General features: G+C 37.5%; 1 protein-coding gene and 1 long non-coding RNA gene across 3 annotated transcripts; one reads left to right on the forward strand and one right to left on the reverse strand.

Moving 5' to 3' along the window:
- Positions 1-1,073: 1,073 nt before the first annotated feature.
- Positions 1,074-2,669, forward strand: LOC144560872 (E3 ubiquitin-protein ligase WAV3-like). The gene is made up of 3 exons (XM_078310095.1): positions 1,074-1,454; positions 1,548-1,885; positions 1,999-2,669. The coding sequence occupies exons 1-3, from the start codon at positions 1,074-1,076 to the stop codon at positions 2,528-2,530; spliced, it is 1,251 nt and encodes a 416-aa protein (XP_078166221.1). The 3' UTR covers positions 2,531-2,669.
- A 10,869-nt stretch (positions 2,670-13,538) lies between these two features.
- On the reverse strand, positions 13,539-16,388 carry LOC144560975 (uncharacterized). Of its 2 annotated transcripts, XR_013513528.1 has the most exons (7): positions 16,181-16,388; positions 15,350-15,383; positions 15,142-15,209; positions 14,690-14,840; positions 14,350-14,503; positions 14,049-14,146; positions 13,539-13,738 (listed from the first exon to the last, which is right to left on the reverse strand). It is a non-coding gene; the product is annotated as an uncharacterized LOC144560975 (long non-coding RNA). The 2 variants fall into 2 exon arrangements; XR_013513527.1 differs by having other exon boundaries at positions 14,690-15,209.
- Positions 16,389-17,892: the final 1,504 nt, after the last annotated feature.

A 17,892-nucleotide genomic window follows, 5' to 3' on the forward strand; every position in this document is an offset into this window, starting at 1 on the left:
TTGAACTTTGGGATTTCATTTTTTACATATATATATCTTGATACAAAAAGCTTAAAAAAGTTGTAAAAATTGTGTTAAATTGAAATTATCTTCATTATCGACTAATTCGTACTGCAATACCAAAAATATATTAATATTGGATATCTTCTGTATTTCTCCAGTAAAGTTCTTCAGATCAAACAAAGACCTGTTCATGAAAAATTCACTCTTCAAATATATAAAAGACCTGGGTGATTTGATTGAGCAACCCAAATTATTCTCCAATAATAAAGCACTCCTTTGCAACTACCGGGGAGCGCGGATCGAGGTTTTTTATTTGTATATCATCAACTTGTACAATTAATTAATGTGTTTTTAATATCCGGTTCGTGTGTATATCCTAATGTATAAAAAATGTGAAAGTTCAGCCTCAGAACTTCTAATTAATTTTACTACAAGGATATATAAACAATTTTATCCAAATAATATATATTAGTCAAAGAGTAAAACTATTTCTTCCAAACTTTTACTAACATTAATTGCATAACGATGCTTGAGATATTAATAATAATAATAAATTCCCAACACATGTCTATATATATATATATTTGAGATGAGTCTCTGCCTCTCTGGAAGCAATAGGTTGCTAATTAGCCATTAAGAAGATTAGCAAATTCTGTTTTAATTCGCATAGAATTGATCTGTCAAGATGAGTTTTAACGATGATGAGGAGATTGTTATTCCTAAAGGTTTGCTCCCAGTTTTGTCTCATGTGTTGAAATAATGTTTGTTTATGAAATCTTTTATTTTTAAGCTTTATTAATCTCAATTAGCCATCTTTTGCTGAAGATCATATAACGTAATTATACTATAACTGAAATTGTATTACACTAAATGCATTTTGTGTTAATTTGCTAATTGCTATCACTGCAGGGCCAGAGCCCATCGTGCCTGGAAGAGTACGGCTGGATATTCGAAACAACCAGTATGCACCATTCGAAGCTATCAACCAAAAGGTGTTGCTGCAGCTCACCGGTAAAGGCGAAGGTCGAGCAGGGTTGGACCTTGTGGCGGTGTTAGATGTTAGTAAAAGCATGGAAAACGATGACAAGATAGGAAAAATGAAACTTGCTATGCAATTTATGATGAAGAAACTCACCCCTTTGGACCGTTTGTCAATTGTCAAGTACTCCACTAATGCAACGAGGGTATGCAAATTGACCCAGATGACTGAAAAATCTCAAACTGAACTCGCAAATCTGATCGAAGGTTTGGAAGCTAAAGGGTCCACAAACATCACCGATGGCCTTACTAGGGGCCTGAATGTTCTCAACGATCGTACAATTCGAGATGGACGCGTTGGCGTCATCATACTTATGACAGATGGTAAGGAAAATAAGAGCAGTGATGCTTCAAAAGTTATATGCAACGTGACTGTGCACACTTTTGGTTTTGGTGATGGTCAGGATTCAAAGGTACAGGCTTCAAAATAACCCCTTTTTTTTTACAATTTCTAGCAAATATATGTCTCTGCTGCATCCTGATTAACTTCTTCATGTTCTTAATAGCGGCTCACGGATATCGCCAAAAAAAGCCCTAATGGAGGAACATACTCTGAAGTTCGCCTGGAAAACTTGAACTTAGCCTTTTCCCAGTGCTTGGCTGGGCTTCTTAGTGTGGTCGCTCAGGACCTGACGGTTAAAGTCGAACAAGAAAGGTCAAAAATAAAGCCGCCGGTTTCTGCCGGAAGTTATAAGCAATCCACGCACCCTACTGATGGTTCTGTAACTATAACATTTGGCGATCTCTACATCGAAGAGGTCCGCACGGTTTTGGTCGACATTGATATCCCTCCTGTAGATGCGGAATGTGGCCAAGACGTTATTAAAGTCTCTTACACATACAAGTATATCAAAGCCCAGTTTCTTGCGAGCAAATTATTAATTATGTATACATGTATTACCTGTCACCATTCTGATGATTGTCATTAATATAATTGTAATACTTCTGTGGATGCAGATTTAATGAAATACGGGAAGAGGCACCTCTTGCATTTGCTACTGTAAATCGCCTGCAAGGGTTGTCAGATGAAGAACTACTAGAACCACCAGAGGTGAGAGCTGAAGAGGTTCGTCTGCTTATTGCTAAGCTGATCAAACAAGCGACAGACAATGCTGAAAAAAATGATCTGGCAAGTGCTCAGCAAAATCTTTCCGAGGGTCTAGAAACATTGGAGAAACAGGATGTAGAGCAGTTGAAGGCCACGCTGATCAACGAGCTGAACGAGTTGAAAAGATTGATGGAAACAAAAAAAACCTATGACAAGGAAGGCCGTCCTTTCGCAAATTCCTTGCTGATTTCCCTTGCCACACAGCGTCAAGCGGCAAGAGGTGAAGACATCAGTCAATTTCAGCTATTCTCCACTCCTGCTATGCAACAATTACTAAAGGAAGCCCAGGAGTCGAATAATAAAGATAAATTAAAACGCTATGTGGATGATCTCATAAAAGCTCTCGAAGCCGTAGAACAGGTTATCAACCGAGCTCCATGAAAATGAACACTTGAAAATTGCCGTTGGCCAACCAAGCGGTTCATTGTTGTTTCCCCTTTTTTGTTTCCCTCTGTTATTTCCATTGTTTTTGTGATCATGTTGATGTTTTGGGTTTAATCTCTTGCTTGAGATGCACAGATCAGGAAGACTTTTATATTCTACTAATGTATCCATCTATTGCTTATTTGCAAATTCATAATTAATTTAATTATGCTTAATTTTCTTGTTTATTTACTTATATATTGAACCCCTTTTCTTTGTTCTCGACTTAGCACGTCCATACTTACGTAAATAGGTTATTAAGTTTCGGACAAAAAGAAAAGTCCGGTGTTAATTTGTTTAACATGTGTTCACGGCTCTTTAAGGAAATAAACGTTAAAAAAAATTATACATATAATTGCTTAATAACTGGCTACTTGAATTTGATTTAATTGTGTACATTTAATTGCTTAATATCGTGGGTGCAACAGTTCTAAAAATTGGTCTATTCCGATTCGACTCCGGGCTGGGTATCCATGGCAATAATAAAAATTACATATTTCTGCAGAATTTGAATTTGAAGTACAACAATTCTCTAAATATAATAATTACCCACTACAGAACTTGTGCTAAAAATAATAACCATACTAAAAAGAATGCTGCAACACATGGTTCTGAAACTCAGAATTGGAATCCGAATCGGATACTTGACTATGGAATCAGAATCGTAATAATCGGATCAAAATCTCGGATTTTTTTGGCAAAAACTTGTTTTGTAACCAAAATTTAGGAAAAAATTGGTCAAAATAATGATTTGTAAGAAAACAATGTACATAAAATATTATACTCAAATAATCCACTAATTATATAATATAATATAAGCATTACAAATAGAACACACATTTTTTGCTAAGCTAGCTATAATTTATGCATAGCAAAATAAGATTACATTGGTAGCATAAATTTAGTGCAAAATTATTTTGACAAGGTATGTGTTAATTTTTTTTCTAATTCAAATTATGTTTGCATTATTTGATTTTTTTTGTGATTTCAAATCATAGATCAACAACTACAAGAAAAAAACATAAAATAACTGAAGGACTCAGCCTGATTCGGGCTTGACTCGGTTTGACTCGGGTTTGATTTGGCCTTAAAATCAGATAACTCGGCCGAGTCAAACACTGTTCAACCGAGTTTTGGTAAAAACAATCACATGGGCATGACACTTGGGTGAAACTTGGATCAGACTCAACCGATATCGAGTTGACTCGGCTGAGTTTCTAAACCATACTGCAAAACTAACAACAGTTTCACACCTCAGAAAACTTCTATCTAAACCAATATTGAGCTAATTCTCAACACAACCACAAATTCTCAAACTTGCCTACTCCTAATGCCTTGGTCAGAAATATCAGCCTTTTGATTTTCATAACTAATATACCCATGCCCCACCACTTCTTCTGCCACTAAATCTCTGATGAAATGTACTTGATTGTCAATGTGTTTTGATCTTCCATGGAAGACAGGTTTCTTGGTCATTGCTATGGCCGATTGATTGTCGCAAAAAATCTGAGTAGGCTACTGCTGCACCTGATCTAGGTCTTCAAGAATCCTCCTTAATTAGCCACACTACTTGGCATGTTGCTGAGTTTACTGCTATGTACTCAACTTCTGATGATTATAAAGCCACAGTTGGTTGCTTCTTTGAACTCCAACAAATTGCACTGAATCCGAATGAGAAAACATACCCAGAATTGCTTCTTCGGTCTTCTACACATCTTGCCCAGTCACTGTCACTATAATCAATCAAGTTGAATGCAAGTTGCCATACCAGAGCCCATAATCGGTTGCGCCAGAAATGTACTTTAGTACTCTTTTTGTTGCACCCAAGTGATGTTTTGTTGGATTCTGCATGTGCCTAGATATTACTCCTACTGCATATGAGATGTCAGGCCTTATGTGAGTCATATAAATTAAACCACTAACTAAACTTCTGAACCATGATGCATCAGCAGCTCCCGTATCATCATCTTTTACTAGCTTCTCGTTAACATTTATGGGTGTTGATGCAGCCTTGCTGTTATGTATTCCAAACTTCTTAACTAAATCTCTAGCATATTTCCTTTGTGTCACAAAGATGCTACCTCTTTCCTGCTCTACTTCTAACCTGAGAAAGTAGTGTAACAAATCCAAATCTGGCATTTCAAACTGCTGCTTCATGCTACTTCTAAATTGTTCCAGCAGCTTTTCATTAGTGCCCATCTAAATCATATCATCAACATACAAGCATACAACTAACAGCTCACCTTTTCCATGCCTTTTGATGTACGTATTAGGTTCACTTTTGCTTTTCTAAAATCTAGAATTTAAGAAGTAAGCATCAATCATACTATACCAGGCTCTTGGTGCCTATTTCAGCCCATACAACACCTTTACCAGCTTGTACACCCATTGTTCTCTGCCCTTCACTTCAAAACCTTCTGGAACCTTCTGGTTGCTCAACATACACTTCTTCTAATAATTGTCCATTGAGAAAAGTTGATTTAACATCAAACTGGTAGATTTGTTTCTTCAATTGAACTGCTAACGCCAACAATAACATTACAGTCTCAAATCGAGGCACAGGAGATAAAATTTCTTCCGGAGAGGGACAGTTTGTTATTTCAATACAACCATGGATTATGAATTATCATCAGTTTCAGAAATGTTGAAAGGCCACAACATGTCCATGTGATGTCCGACTCATCTGACTAACTTCACTGAATTGCAGTTTAATCTCTTTACATGAAAAGTATTATACATCATCTCAGTCCATGTACAATAAGTGTACATGTTTGAACAGTACCAAATGTGCATCTTTTGTTCTCTTAACATTCTTGAAGCATTATCCACATCCAATGAAACAATACGTGTACATGCCGGTATGACACTTATACATGTCTATGCTATGTCCAGGCCTTTTCAATTGTCATGTCGCAAAATTATTTCACTGGCTAGGGACCATTTAGCCAAAAAAAATTAGTAAACAAAGTGTTACTTTTGTAGGGTTTGAGAAGAGGAAGAGAGGAAGAGAGGAAGAGACAACTCAAAGTGAATTGTATTAGACTTAATTCTCTCTCATGCAAAGAGTCTACATATTAAAGATATAAAGCCCAATGGGCCGGAATAGCAATTTGGGTCAAAACATAACAATCTCTACCTTGAACCAAATTGCATCTAAAACAAACTAAAACATAAAGCAAATGCATAAAGTAAACATAACCTAAACAAAGGTAAACATAAAGATACACTAGCAACATGCTAGAAACAAAACTAGCTCAAACTAGCTAGAAACAAACTGACACCAAACTTGAACAAAGCTTGAACTTTGCAATTGGAAGAGGCTTTGTGAGATCTTCTTCACGGCAACCTTGCCTTCCGAGATCACATCTCGAACAAAATGGTATCGAATATCAATGTGCTTCGTCTTCTCATGATACACCGTAATAGGACCCTTCAAAAAAGACATCTCACCAACAAATGCCTTGAGCCAAATAGCCTCCTTAATAGCCTCGGTAATTGCCATGTATTCAGGCTTGGTACTTGAGAGTGCAACGGTTGCTTGAAGTGTAGACTTCCAACTAATTGCACAATCTCCAAGGGTAAAAACATAACCCGTCAAAGAATGCCTCTTGTCTAAATCACCCGCAAAATTCGCATCCACAAAACCCGTTAGTACCTTGCCATTACCAAACTCCAAACGAGCATCAATAGTACCTCTCAAATAGCGAAAGATCCACTTCACTGCTTCCCAGTGCCCTTTCCCCGGACAAGAGAGATATGTACTTATCACACTAATGGCTTGACCAATGTTGGGTTGAGTACACACCATCAAGTATATAACACTCCCAACTGCACTCGAATATGGAACCTTTTTCATATATTTCTTCTCAACATCGGATTTTGGGCTTAAAGCAGCCGAAAGCTTGAAATGCGCCGCAAGAGGTGTTGAAACAACCTTTGCTTTCTCCATGACAAAACGGCGTAGCACTTTCTCGGCAAAATTATTTTGTGAAAGAAATAACTTTCTTTTGGACCTATCCCTTGTCATCTCCATCCCGAGAATCTTTTTGGCGGCCCCCAAATATTTCATCTCAAATGCCGAACTTAGTTACTCTTTCAATCTCCTAACTTTTTTCAAGTTTGAGGATGCAATCAACATATCATCCACATAGAGCAACAAGTAAATGAAATCCTCACCATCTAACTTCTGGAAATACACAACTATCATAGTTGGAACGATGGAAATTAATACTCACAATGAATGAGTCAAAGTTCTTGTACCATTGCCGTGGTGATTGCTTAAGGCGATAAAGGCACTTCTTCAAAAGACACACGGTTCTTCTTTTTTGCAACCTAGAAACCCTCCGGTGGACTCATATAAATTTGCTCCTCCAAATTATCATGCAAGATGTTGGTTTTCACATCCATTTGCTCCAACTCCAAATCCTTCATTGCTACCAAAGAGAGCAAAACTCCATTTGCTTTACTACGGGAGAGAACACATCATTGAAGTCCACACCTTGGACTTAACTATACCCTTTAGCCACAAGCCTTGCCTTGTATCAAAAATCCGGAGGATTTGAGCAATCAATCTTCCTCTTAAACACCCATTTGTAACCCACAATCCTCTTACCACTAGGAGGCTTCATAAGAGACCAAGTCTCATTTTGTTGCAAGGATTGTAACTCTTCATTCATAGCGGCAACCCAATTGGCCACATCCTTAGAAGAAATGGCTTCCTTGTAGGAAGATGGCTCACAATACTCCACATCCTCTGCAATTGGTAAACAATAAGAAAAGTCGAAGTATCCATACCTTGTAGGTGGTCGAATTTCTCTTCTAGCCCGGTCCCTTGCCAATGCATATGGTTGTGCCTTTTCTTGGCCTTCCTCCAAATTGGCATCATCATGTGAGATCACATTATTACCTTCTTGGACCGGCTTCTCAAACTCTACCTTCTTCTCAAGCTTCTCATTACCCTTAATAGTCAGCTCGGGTGCAACATCATTTGTCTTCAACATTGCCGACTCATTGAAAATGACATCTCTCGAGATAAGGAACTTGGATGATTCCGGACACCACAATTTATAGCCCTTCACATTTTCGGGATACCCAACAAAAACACACTTCTTTGATCCAGGCTCCAACTTTCCTTTATTCACATGTGCATAAGTGGGACAACCAAACACCCTCAAATTTGAATAATCGGCAGGCTTACCCGACCACACTTCTTCAGGAGTCTTCAACTCAATTAAAGTGGTAGGAGATCGATTCACCAAATAGCAAGATGTGTTAATGGCTTCCTCCCAAAACTCCTTACCCAAGCCCGCATTTGAAAGTATGCTCCTAGACCTCTCAAGTAATGTCCTATTCATTCTTTCCACAACACCATTTTGTTAGGGAGTGTTAACCACCGTCTTATGCCGAACAATCCCTTTGGCCTTACAGAAGTTATCAAACTCATGGTTGCAAAACTCTAACCCATTATCGGTTCTCAACCTCTTGACTTTCATTCCCCCTTGATTTTCCAAAAGTGACTTCCATTCTTTGAAGGCGTGAAACACATCACTTTTCTCTCTCAAGAAATAAATATCAATGAAAGTAAGCATGTAATGAGAACCTTTATCTTTAGATGGCCCGCGAAAAAGTCCCCAAAGATCTGAATGGATGTAGTCTAATGTTTCCTTGGTCGAATGAATGGCCGTGGAGAATCTCAACCTCTTATGCTTGCCAAATACACAATGCTCACAAAGCTCCAAGTTGTCCGTGCATTGGCCACACAACAAGCCTCTCCTGCTCAAAATGGTCATTCCTCGCTCGCTCATATGCCCCAATCCCATATGCCACAACTTTGTGACATCCGCATCCGAGATAGTACCTGAACGCGCAATGGCAGCCAAGCTCGTGACCGTGGAACCTTGAAGGAAATAAAGAGTTCCAATTGTTTTCGCCTTCATTATTATGGGAACCCCTTTATAAACTCTAAGGACTCCACTTTCACTTTGGAACTTGGACCCCTTTTCCTCAAAAGACCCTACAGAAATCAAATTCTTCGACAAATCGGATATATGTCTCACACCCATCAAGCCTCGGATCTTTCCATCATGGAACTTAATCGTCACCGAACCAATTCCGACAACCTTACACATGTTATTGTTCCCCATGAGAACCTTACCATCTGTAGGCTCATAAGTCTCAAATCAATATCTATTCGGAGTCATGTGTTGCGAAGCACCCGTATCCATCACCCAACAATGCTTGTCATAAACATTTGTATCTACCACACAAAGAGTATCAACCGTGTCACACTCGGCCACATTGGCCTCCTCCGGAAAAGTACCTTTAGTATCCGCCTTTTGTTTATTTTTAAGGTTAAAACAATCGTCCTTAATGTGTCCCTTCTTCTTACAATAGTTACACGTCAAATTATTGTGCCTAGACTTCGAACGGATTCTTCTATCTTTCGAGTTTCGGTCCTGATGACTCAAAATGAGACTACTAACTTTTAGTGTATATAAATATATACTTAGTTACCCTAATGCTACTTTGTCGGATTACAAGCGCATAATCCTACTGTGTAGTAGTGTCGGGTGTTGATCCACAGGGATAGATCTTAGTAATATAACAACAATAATACTAGTCTAGGTTCTTCGGGTTTATTTGGGTTGCGTTAATACTAACTAAAATAAATAAATAATAGGTGTAGTTTGATTTTACAGTTTACTCTGGCAAGGATATAGGTGGAGATGCTAATTGCTGTAAACCAAGTTTAGGGAGCCTCTAGGGTTTTGGATGAATTTCTTCTAATTAACTCAATACAATATTCATGGCACTCATGTTTACCCATATACGGCCTTCTGTCACTGCCGCACACGGCCTCGCCTACGGCCTTCTGTCACTACCGCATGCGATATAGACCACCCCGCAGAGCAGAAATATGTTCATCAACATGTTCATCAACCTGTTCATCAACCTGTTCTACAACACGCTGACCGAGACCATTTGAAGAAATATCATCAAGCTCAAAATATTCTGATTTTTCTGGTTCCTTCTTCTCTTTGATCTTATCCTTATACAAAACATCCTCATTAAATATGACATCTTTACTCCTTATGATCTTTTTACTCTCATGATCCCATAGTCTATAACCAAAGCTATCACCTCCATATCCTAACAGAGTGCATATTTTGGATTTTGCATCTAACTTTGATCTATTTTCAGCACTGACATGGACATAGGAAATACAACCGAATATTCGTAAATGTGAAAGTTTTACCTCCTTTCCTGTCCAAACCTCCTCAGGCAATTTGCAATCCATCGCAGTAGATGGTCCTCTGTTGATCAGATATGTAGCAGTATTCACAGCTTCGGCCCAGAAATGTTTAGGTAAACCAGCATTCAGCAACATGCTTCTAGCGTTTTCTGTGATGGTTCCGTTCATGCGCTCAGCTACGCCATTCTGCTGTGGTGTCCTTGGTACTGTTTTTTCTCTTCTAATGCCATTCACGGTACAATACTCATCAAACTCCTTGCTGAAATACTCGCCTCCATTATCTAATCTTAAGCATTTCAGCTTCAGACCTGTCTCATTCTCAACTAGACCTGTCCACTTTTTGAAAATTTCAAACACGTCAGATTTGTTTTGTTTTTCATAAAGTAAACCCAGAGCTTTCTAGTTGAATCATCAATGAAAGTAACATAATATTGAGAACCATTAAGAGAAGATACCTGCGAAGGTCCCCAGACATCCGTGTGTACCCGTTCTAGCTTTCCAGCTTTAGGAGTTCTGGCACTTCTGGAAAAGCTAACAACCTTCTGTTTTCCAAACACACAGCCTTCACAAAGAGACAGATCTACATGTGACAATCCGTCTAACTTCCCTTTTGACACCATTACCTTCATTCCTTTTTCACTCATATGCCCGAGACGCTGATGCCATACCTCTGCACTGACTTTGGAGGAGGCCACGTTTATGGAGTTTTCATTAAGAACCTTGTAGAGACTACCATCTCTCTGCCCATGTGCTACTATCATAGCACCTTTTATGAGCTTCCAGGATGTTTTAGTAAATTTTGTTTCAAACCCTACATCATCAGCAAGTTGGCTTACAGAAATTAGATTTCTAGCAAGTTTCGGCACATGTCTTACACGCTGCAACCTCAACTGTTTCCTATCTGGCATGCTTATCTGCACATCTCCTCTACCAATTATGTCACAGGATTCATCATCACCAAGATACACCTTTTCGAAATTCCCCTTCTCATAATTAAGGAAATACTCCCTATTTGAAGTAGCATGAAACGATGCACCAGAATCCAGTATCCATAAACAGTCATCTTTGCTGTCATAGCACATAATCAATGCTTCATTTTCTGAACCTGATTCATTAGAGACATTCATCGAGCTACTGCTTTTGTCGTTCTCATCCACCCTTTTCTTCGGTGCTCTGCAATCACGCTTGAGATGACCTTTCTTCTTGCAATTCCAGCAAGTTAACTGAGTACCCCTTGACTGACTTTTTCGAGACTGTGACCGTCCATTTCCTTTTCCGTTACCCCTCTTTGAGGATCTGCCCCGTTCCTCAATATTCAGGGCTGTACCAGAAATATCACCAGACGAGTTGTTCTTTCTCCGTGTATCTTCATCAAGAAGAACCCCTACTACATCCTCAAACTTGAGAAGATTAGACCCTAAAGAGTTACTAACTGCCATAACCAAACTATCCCAACTATCGGGTAAACTCGACAGGATAACAAGGGCCAACACTTCATTATCAAAGTTAATACCCACGGATTCTAACTGACTCGTGATGGTATTGAAATCACTAAAGTGCTCTTGCATTGATTTATTTTCAGATTTCTTCATATTAAACAACCGTTTCATCAAGAATACCTTGTTTGACGCCGATGGTTTCTCATACATCCGCGTTAGGGCTTTCATCACATCTTGTGTGGTCTTTTCCTTGGAGATGTTAAAGGCTACCGACTGAGACAACGAAAGCCTGATCGCACCCAGAGCCTTTCGATCCAGTATGTCCCAAGTCTTGTCATCCATATCATTTGGTTTGCTAGCCTTGCCGTTGAGAGGCAAATAAAGATCCTTCTGATATAGGTAGTCTTCAACTTGCATCTTCCAGAACCCGAAATTTGAGCCATCGAACTTCTCAATTCGTAACTTCCCCTCTTCCGCCATTTCTCCCACTCAAGAAAGAACCTGGCTCTGATACCAGTTGTTGAGAGGATGAGTACCAGAGAGCAATCACACAACACAAAAAGAAAGAAATTAAGAAAGAATCAAAATTAGAACACACAGATTTTACGTGGGACACCCTCTAGGGGAAGAAAACCCACGGCCGCTCACCAAAACAAATTCCACTAATTTCAAAAGTCAGTTACAATAAATTACAGAGAGATTTAATATATATATATAAAAACACATCCACTGATAAAGCCCTAAATTGAGACTAATCTGGGCCGTACATCTTCATGGGTAACTAGACTAATCTGGGCCGTTGGTTCAAAGGATTCACAGACAATTGACTTCTCCAAAAATAATTTTCTCCGGTGCTTCGTAACCTCAGACCCACATACTCCTAGAATCAGGCCCACATACATAACAGTATAAACATTAAAAAATATTTGAATTCCAACGATAATTACCATATGTATGAAGATAATTACTAGAGTAGTCCCAGAAAAAAAAAACAACAAAAAGTTTGTTTTATATATAAAAGAGAAGATTGCAATACATAATTTCAATTTGTTCCTATTTGGTAGAAAAATCTACAATGTTCCTCATCCCCACAAGGAAATATAAATGTTAACTATATTGAAAATAAAATGATCAACCTACGAACTAAAATGTACAACATCATCTCCATATGAAAATGTAGTTCTAGACTAAATTTTTTACTTTTCAATAATCTACATATCACTATAAGAAAATTGTAGTAAAGGCGTGGATATAATGGAATATTATCATCGGTATTCACGGGAATAATCATGTCAGTAATAAATATATCCACGAAATTACCTTGTTGTGATATGCATTTATTATCCACGGATTTAAACCAAATTCTTGTTGTGATATCCATATAGTGACCATTAAGAAAATAAAAGGGCGTCAATTTAAGATAATAATTATATTGCACTTCAGTTAGCAGACAAAACCAGTTAATTTTTTTTATGAAAACTTTTATTGCATTATCTTACACGATCACATGCGTGAAATTAGGTGCGTGAACTATTGCATTATATTGACTTTAATGTATCCGCGAAATTAGGTGCGTGAACTATACATGACTGAATTTTTTTTGTTTTTTTAAATAACATGAAACGTCAACATTTGTTACAGTAAGATTACATGCCCTCCATTAATTTTTTTCTTATCACTACAGCAGAAATACCCTTCTGCGACCGGCCAAATGGGTCGCAGATGGGTGAAGCGCCGGTCCCAGAAGGTCTGAGCCGGTCCCAGATGACTGAAATGGGTTGCAGATGACCCGGTCGCAGTTGCTCCGTCACTGATGCTTGCCCTGCTGACGTCACCGGTCTCTGAAGGGTATGGCGCCGGTCGCAGATGACCCCTTCAGCGACCAACCAAATCCGTCCCTGATGTGACATGCTGACGTGGCTAAGGGCTTATCAGAGACCACTGAGTGGTCACAGAAGGTTCCCATATGGGTCGCAGAAGCGTATTATTTTTTTTATTTCCAATTGGTAAGAACTGTAACAAACAAATATAATATTAAACCCATTATATTTATATATTTTTCTCTCGCCTTAATTGGTACGAAACGTGTCCTAGTGACGAAAACTCATATATTTTTTTGTTTTAATTGGTACGTACCAAGAATTTAACATCAAATATCAAGTAATTCACAAACAATTCACAAAACAACATAAACATGAAATATATAAAGTACTACATAACATCAAATATGAAATATCTCAAGTATGATATAAAACATCTAAAATACTACATAAACATCAAATATGTAATATCTCAAGTACGACATAAAACATCTAAAGTACTACATAAACATCAAATATGAAATATCTCAAGTACGACATAAAAACAAAATATCAAAAGTACGACATAATATTCTAAAACATCAAATATCTACAAGTCATCTCCGAGATCATCCCTGCAAAAATCATGAGTATCGGGGTGCAAGGTAGAACCTCCCTGTGAAAATATAACTAATTTTTTTATGGATGCCCTTATTGGATTCAAACATACCCAAAAATATATTTGATTAGTTTAGTTAGATTTTTGAAACCGAATAAAATTTAGATTTGACTATTTTAATTTGGTTTTAACCGAACTGACCCAAATAACACCCCTATCGATAGAGCCTGATTGCTGGTCTGTTCAAGACAATGGCTTCCAAATATTTCTCTTTAAATTTAGGCAGGTTATACTGGACAGATTAGAAACTTTTAGATATAAGAAAATCAGAATATAAACTAAGCCAAGTCAGAATGTGGTTGCTTACTTTCTCTTGAGAATTATACGTTATAAGATGCCAGTACTTATGATGTTAAGGTTCTTCAGAATCTGGTACCCAGGAGCCTCCACATAAAATATGTAGTACTGACAAGCAACAAAATATATTATCAAATACCCACTGATTTTTTTAATTGAAACAAAAATAGTAATCAAGAATAAACTTTCAGTTCTGAAATTGAAGTATATTGAAAGGTTAAGACCAGATCAACAAAAAAAATTTGAAACAGTTAAAATTGCACCAGTATACTACCAGTACAGGACCAGAAGCGGGCATCAGTAAACACTACCTGTAATAAATTTTTCTCCATATAAAGAAGTGCAAGAATTGGATACAGCTTTGCTTCGTCAAATGTCGTACTTAACTTGTTATCTTCGGAAACACCTTCAGTTTTCCATATTCTGGTAAGAACTGCTAGTGACATGGCACATTTCATTCTCTACCTAGAAAGAGAGAGCAAGAGAGAGGCATCAGTACATATATAGCAGTAATTCAAGTATGGTAACAGATATAATGCCTAGCGCCAAGCCAAAGTGCCGTTCATGGTAAGAACTCCTAATCATTGAACTGAAATGCAGATATGAAATCCAAATTTGAAAGTTCCATAAGAAAAATATAAATTTACTAACCAAGAAATTTGAGGTGGTGACACTGTACTTGTACCTTGCATGTTTCTCATCCTGTGTAGGATCTTTTGGACTAGCTGTCGATTGCTTCAACCAATATATAAGTATAGCCAGAGAACTTGTCAGAATCGTCAGAGCACATATCACGAATGCCCTGAAGGATTGATAGAATTAACAATTAATAAACATTCAAAATCAATAATGGATCTCTCTGGTACTGAGCAAGGGCACAGGTCAGAGTTTTCTTTTGGGCTTCTTTGATATTTAGTTCGGTTATTGGCTTGAACTACAGTTAAATCAAACTATTTAAGGTCTAGTACTGTCATGAACTTTATCCACAGTAATAACACAAAGCATTAGTAGAATAGTTGAATTTGACACTCGATATTTGCAAAAAAATAAAAATAAAATAATATTACCATAATTGAACTCGTTAAAAGCAAAAGGTTCTATACATGATATTTGTAAGGAAAAGGTTCTATACTGATTTTTTTGGGTGAAGTTGTCACTGCAATGGGAGCACCTGCAATATATTTAGATAGATAGGCTAAGGGAGAGAGAAAATAAGCACAAAGGAAAAAAAAAAAGGTAGAGATTTTTAAATCTCCTTTTGTTAAAAGTGATTTCTGATAGTGCGTCGTAGAATTAAGATATAGAACTTACTGCCAGAAAAAGGTGCCTGCGCTTCTGCATCCTCCTACAACAATCAAGTTTCAAAATTCAAACATCAATAGTAGTTCAGAGAGATTACTTGAAATGATGAATGCTGGTACATTCCTGTACCAGAAAAGATGCTATGTCTGGTATCTAATCCCTTTTAACTCTTTGATTTCAATAGGTATCTGTCATCATCAAAAAGAAGAAGAAAAAAAAAACGGCTTATACCACATCATAAACTTATCAGATGCTTATTTGCAAAGGTTTGTATTGGAAGGCAGAAATGCAATACAAGGTTTTGGAGCAACAAGAGCAGGAACTGATACTTGCAGAGTAACATAACTACAATTTTCACATACAAATCACGTACAAGAGACCACTACCTAACATTGCAAATAAACAGTTTTTTTTTTAGATGAAAGTGAGGTCATTCCTCACCAATTTCCATTGAAATCGAATGGAAATTGAATATAAAAGGCTAGATACCAAACCACTGGTATCATCATGCTTTACAGATTGGGATGCATTGCATTGAATTGAATTGTAAGGTACTGGCACAAGTGTAGAACAGAATGTGTGGGGTTTTGGTGACCAGGTGGGGCAATTATTAGTCACATTTATCCCAGACAAATTTCCAGTTTTCACTCCCAAATTTAAGGCCGGTGGTTCCAGTGGCTTTTATTAATTAATTTGTATATCAAAATCATCTGGGGGAGTATTTGGATGGTGAAATTAGAGAAATGTTTGAAAAATCAATACTGGTATGCAGCACCAGTATACCACTGGAGGGTATCGTACAAGCATCAACAGATAAATAAAAAGGAAGCGGAGACTTACTGAGTCAGAAGATGGAGACGCAGAGATCCAAAGGAAGCGGAGAGACGCTGAGGGGAGGAAGGCCCCTTCTCGATCTCGATCTCGATCTCCAGATCCCCTTCTCAATTCTCCTAATTTCTCGATCGCCGATCATCGCCAGCAGGAGAGACCCGATCGCTCGCGTCGATTTCACAGTGGTGTGTGCTGATTTCTTTTTTTCTTTTTCTTTTTTTTTGGCTAACAAAACGCGCCAATTTCAGGGATTTTCATGGCGTGTATTTCAGGTGACACTTCTGGGACCGGGCCAAATCGGTCCCAAAAGGCTGGGGCGCCGGTCTCAGAAGGCTATGGGCCAAATTCGTCCCCGCTGTTTTTTTTTTTTGTTTTTTTGGGATTATCTGCGACCGACGATCGAACTCGTTCCAAAATCCGGTCCCAGATGAATAATTTTGCTGTAGTGTATGATTATCATTTTCTTCAACACCTAACATGGCACGCTAGGTCAATGTCTGTAACAATATAGTATTATATATTTATTTATTGGTAGCCGCTCTAGGCTTTCAAAAAAAAAAAAAAAAAAAACGATCGGCTTGCAGTTATCTGTTTCATTATCTTACACGATCACCTGCCCTTTTAATAATTTTTTTATGGATCCGCGAAATTAGGTGCATGAGACTGAAATTTAAAAAAAAAAAAAATAAAATAACATGAAAGTCAACATTTGTTACAGTAAGATTACATGCCCTCCGTTCCTTTTTTTCTTATGAATATATATATATATTTTGAGAAAAGACTGTTAACCCAATTCATTTAAGAAACCAGGGTCTAAAATACAACCAAATAGCTGTGTACTGACCACAGTTACTGATATCCGAGTTCAACACCTAAACTATGTTGGAAATTTCTGAAGGATACAACAATAGAGAGAAGAAATTTGCTGCTGAAATTACCTTCTATTACTTCCTTACTTTGGATACAAAGTACATCTGAATTTATAGCTAAACATTAATCTAAATCTGGAACTTATAAATTTAGTACCCACTACCTATCCTTCTACTACAAACAGAACCTACATAACTAATTATAGAACCCACTAACTCCTACACGCTCCATGACTAATTATAGCACTCCAAATATAAAGGGCTAAGTTTAGTCCAACTCTCAACAGAATTCTAAATGTGAAAAGCTAATTTTGGATCATCTTTCAACAAACTATAGAAGTTCATCATCACTTCCTTACATCACATCATCAAAGTACTGAGTTATTACAAAACCAAATGGAACTAGCTAATAATTAATTTAAATAAACAGCCAACTAAGAAGTGCTGCTAGATGATTCCACCTCCTCTCCATGTTGCTGGTAAGGCACTCTCTGAGCATCCACACTGGTAATGATCATTATGTTGGGTTATGGGAGTACAAACAACAATAAAAGAATGCAAGGTTTGTTGCTACTTGACAGAGGAATAGATCAGAAATAGAGAAAACATAAAAACTGTGCTGCAGTGCCAGTATTTTTCAGAATAGAAACACAATATATTTCATACGCTTAAGAAAATTACATAGTTCTACAGAATTTAAAGTACAAGAGATAACTAAGAATAACTACCCACTAATAACATGTGCTAAAAATAATAACTATACTGAAAAATAACTTGCAACACTCATAGCAGTTTTACACATCAGAAAACTACTCTCTAACCAACTTAATTTCTGCAAATTTTCTAGAACCA

The sequence above is a fragment of the Carex rostrata genome, chromosome 10, assembly GCF_964058835.1.
Source record: "Carex rostrata chromosome 10, lpCarRost1.2, whole genome shotgun sequence".
NCBI classification, from domain to species: Eukaryota; Viridiplantae; Streptophyta; class Magnoliopsida; order Poales; family Cyperaceae; genus Carex; species Carex rostrata.

What these genes read in the sequence shown, in the direction of transcription:
- LOC144560872 (XM_078310095.1), top strand. Translation starts at nt 1,074, where the DNA reads ATGGAAAACGATGACAAGATAGGAAAAATGAAACTTGCTATGCAATTT. An exon ending in GTGATGGTCAGGATTCAAAG is followed by an intron (nt 1,455 to 1,547) that starts GTACAGGCTTCA and finishes TGTTCTTAATAG; the next exon opens with CGGCTCACGGATATCGCCAA. An exon ending in AAAGTCTCTTACACATACAA is followed by an intron (nt 1,886 to 1,998) that starts GTATATCAAAGC and finishes CTGTGGATGCAG; the next exon opens with ATTTAATGAAATACGGGAAG.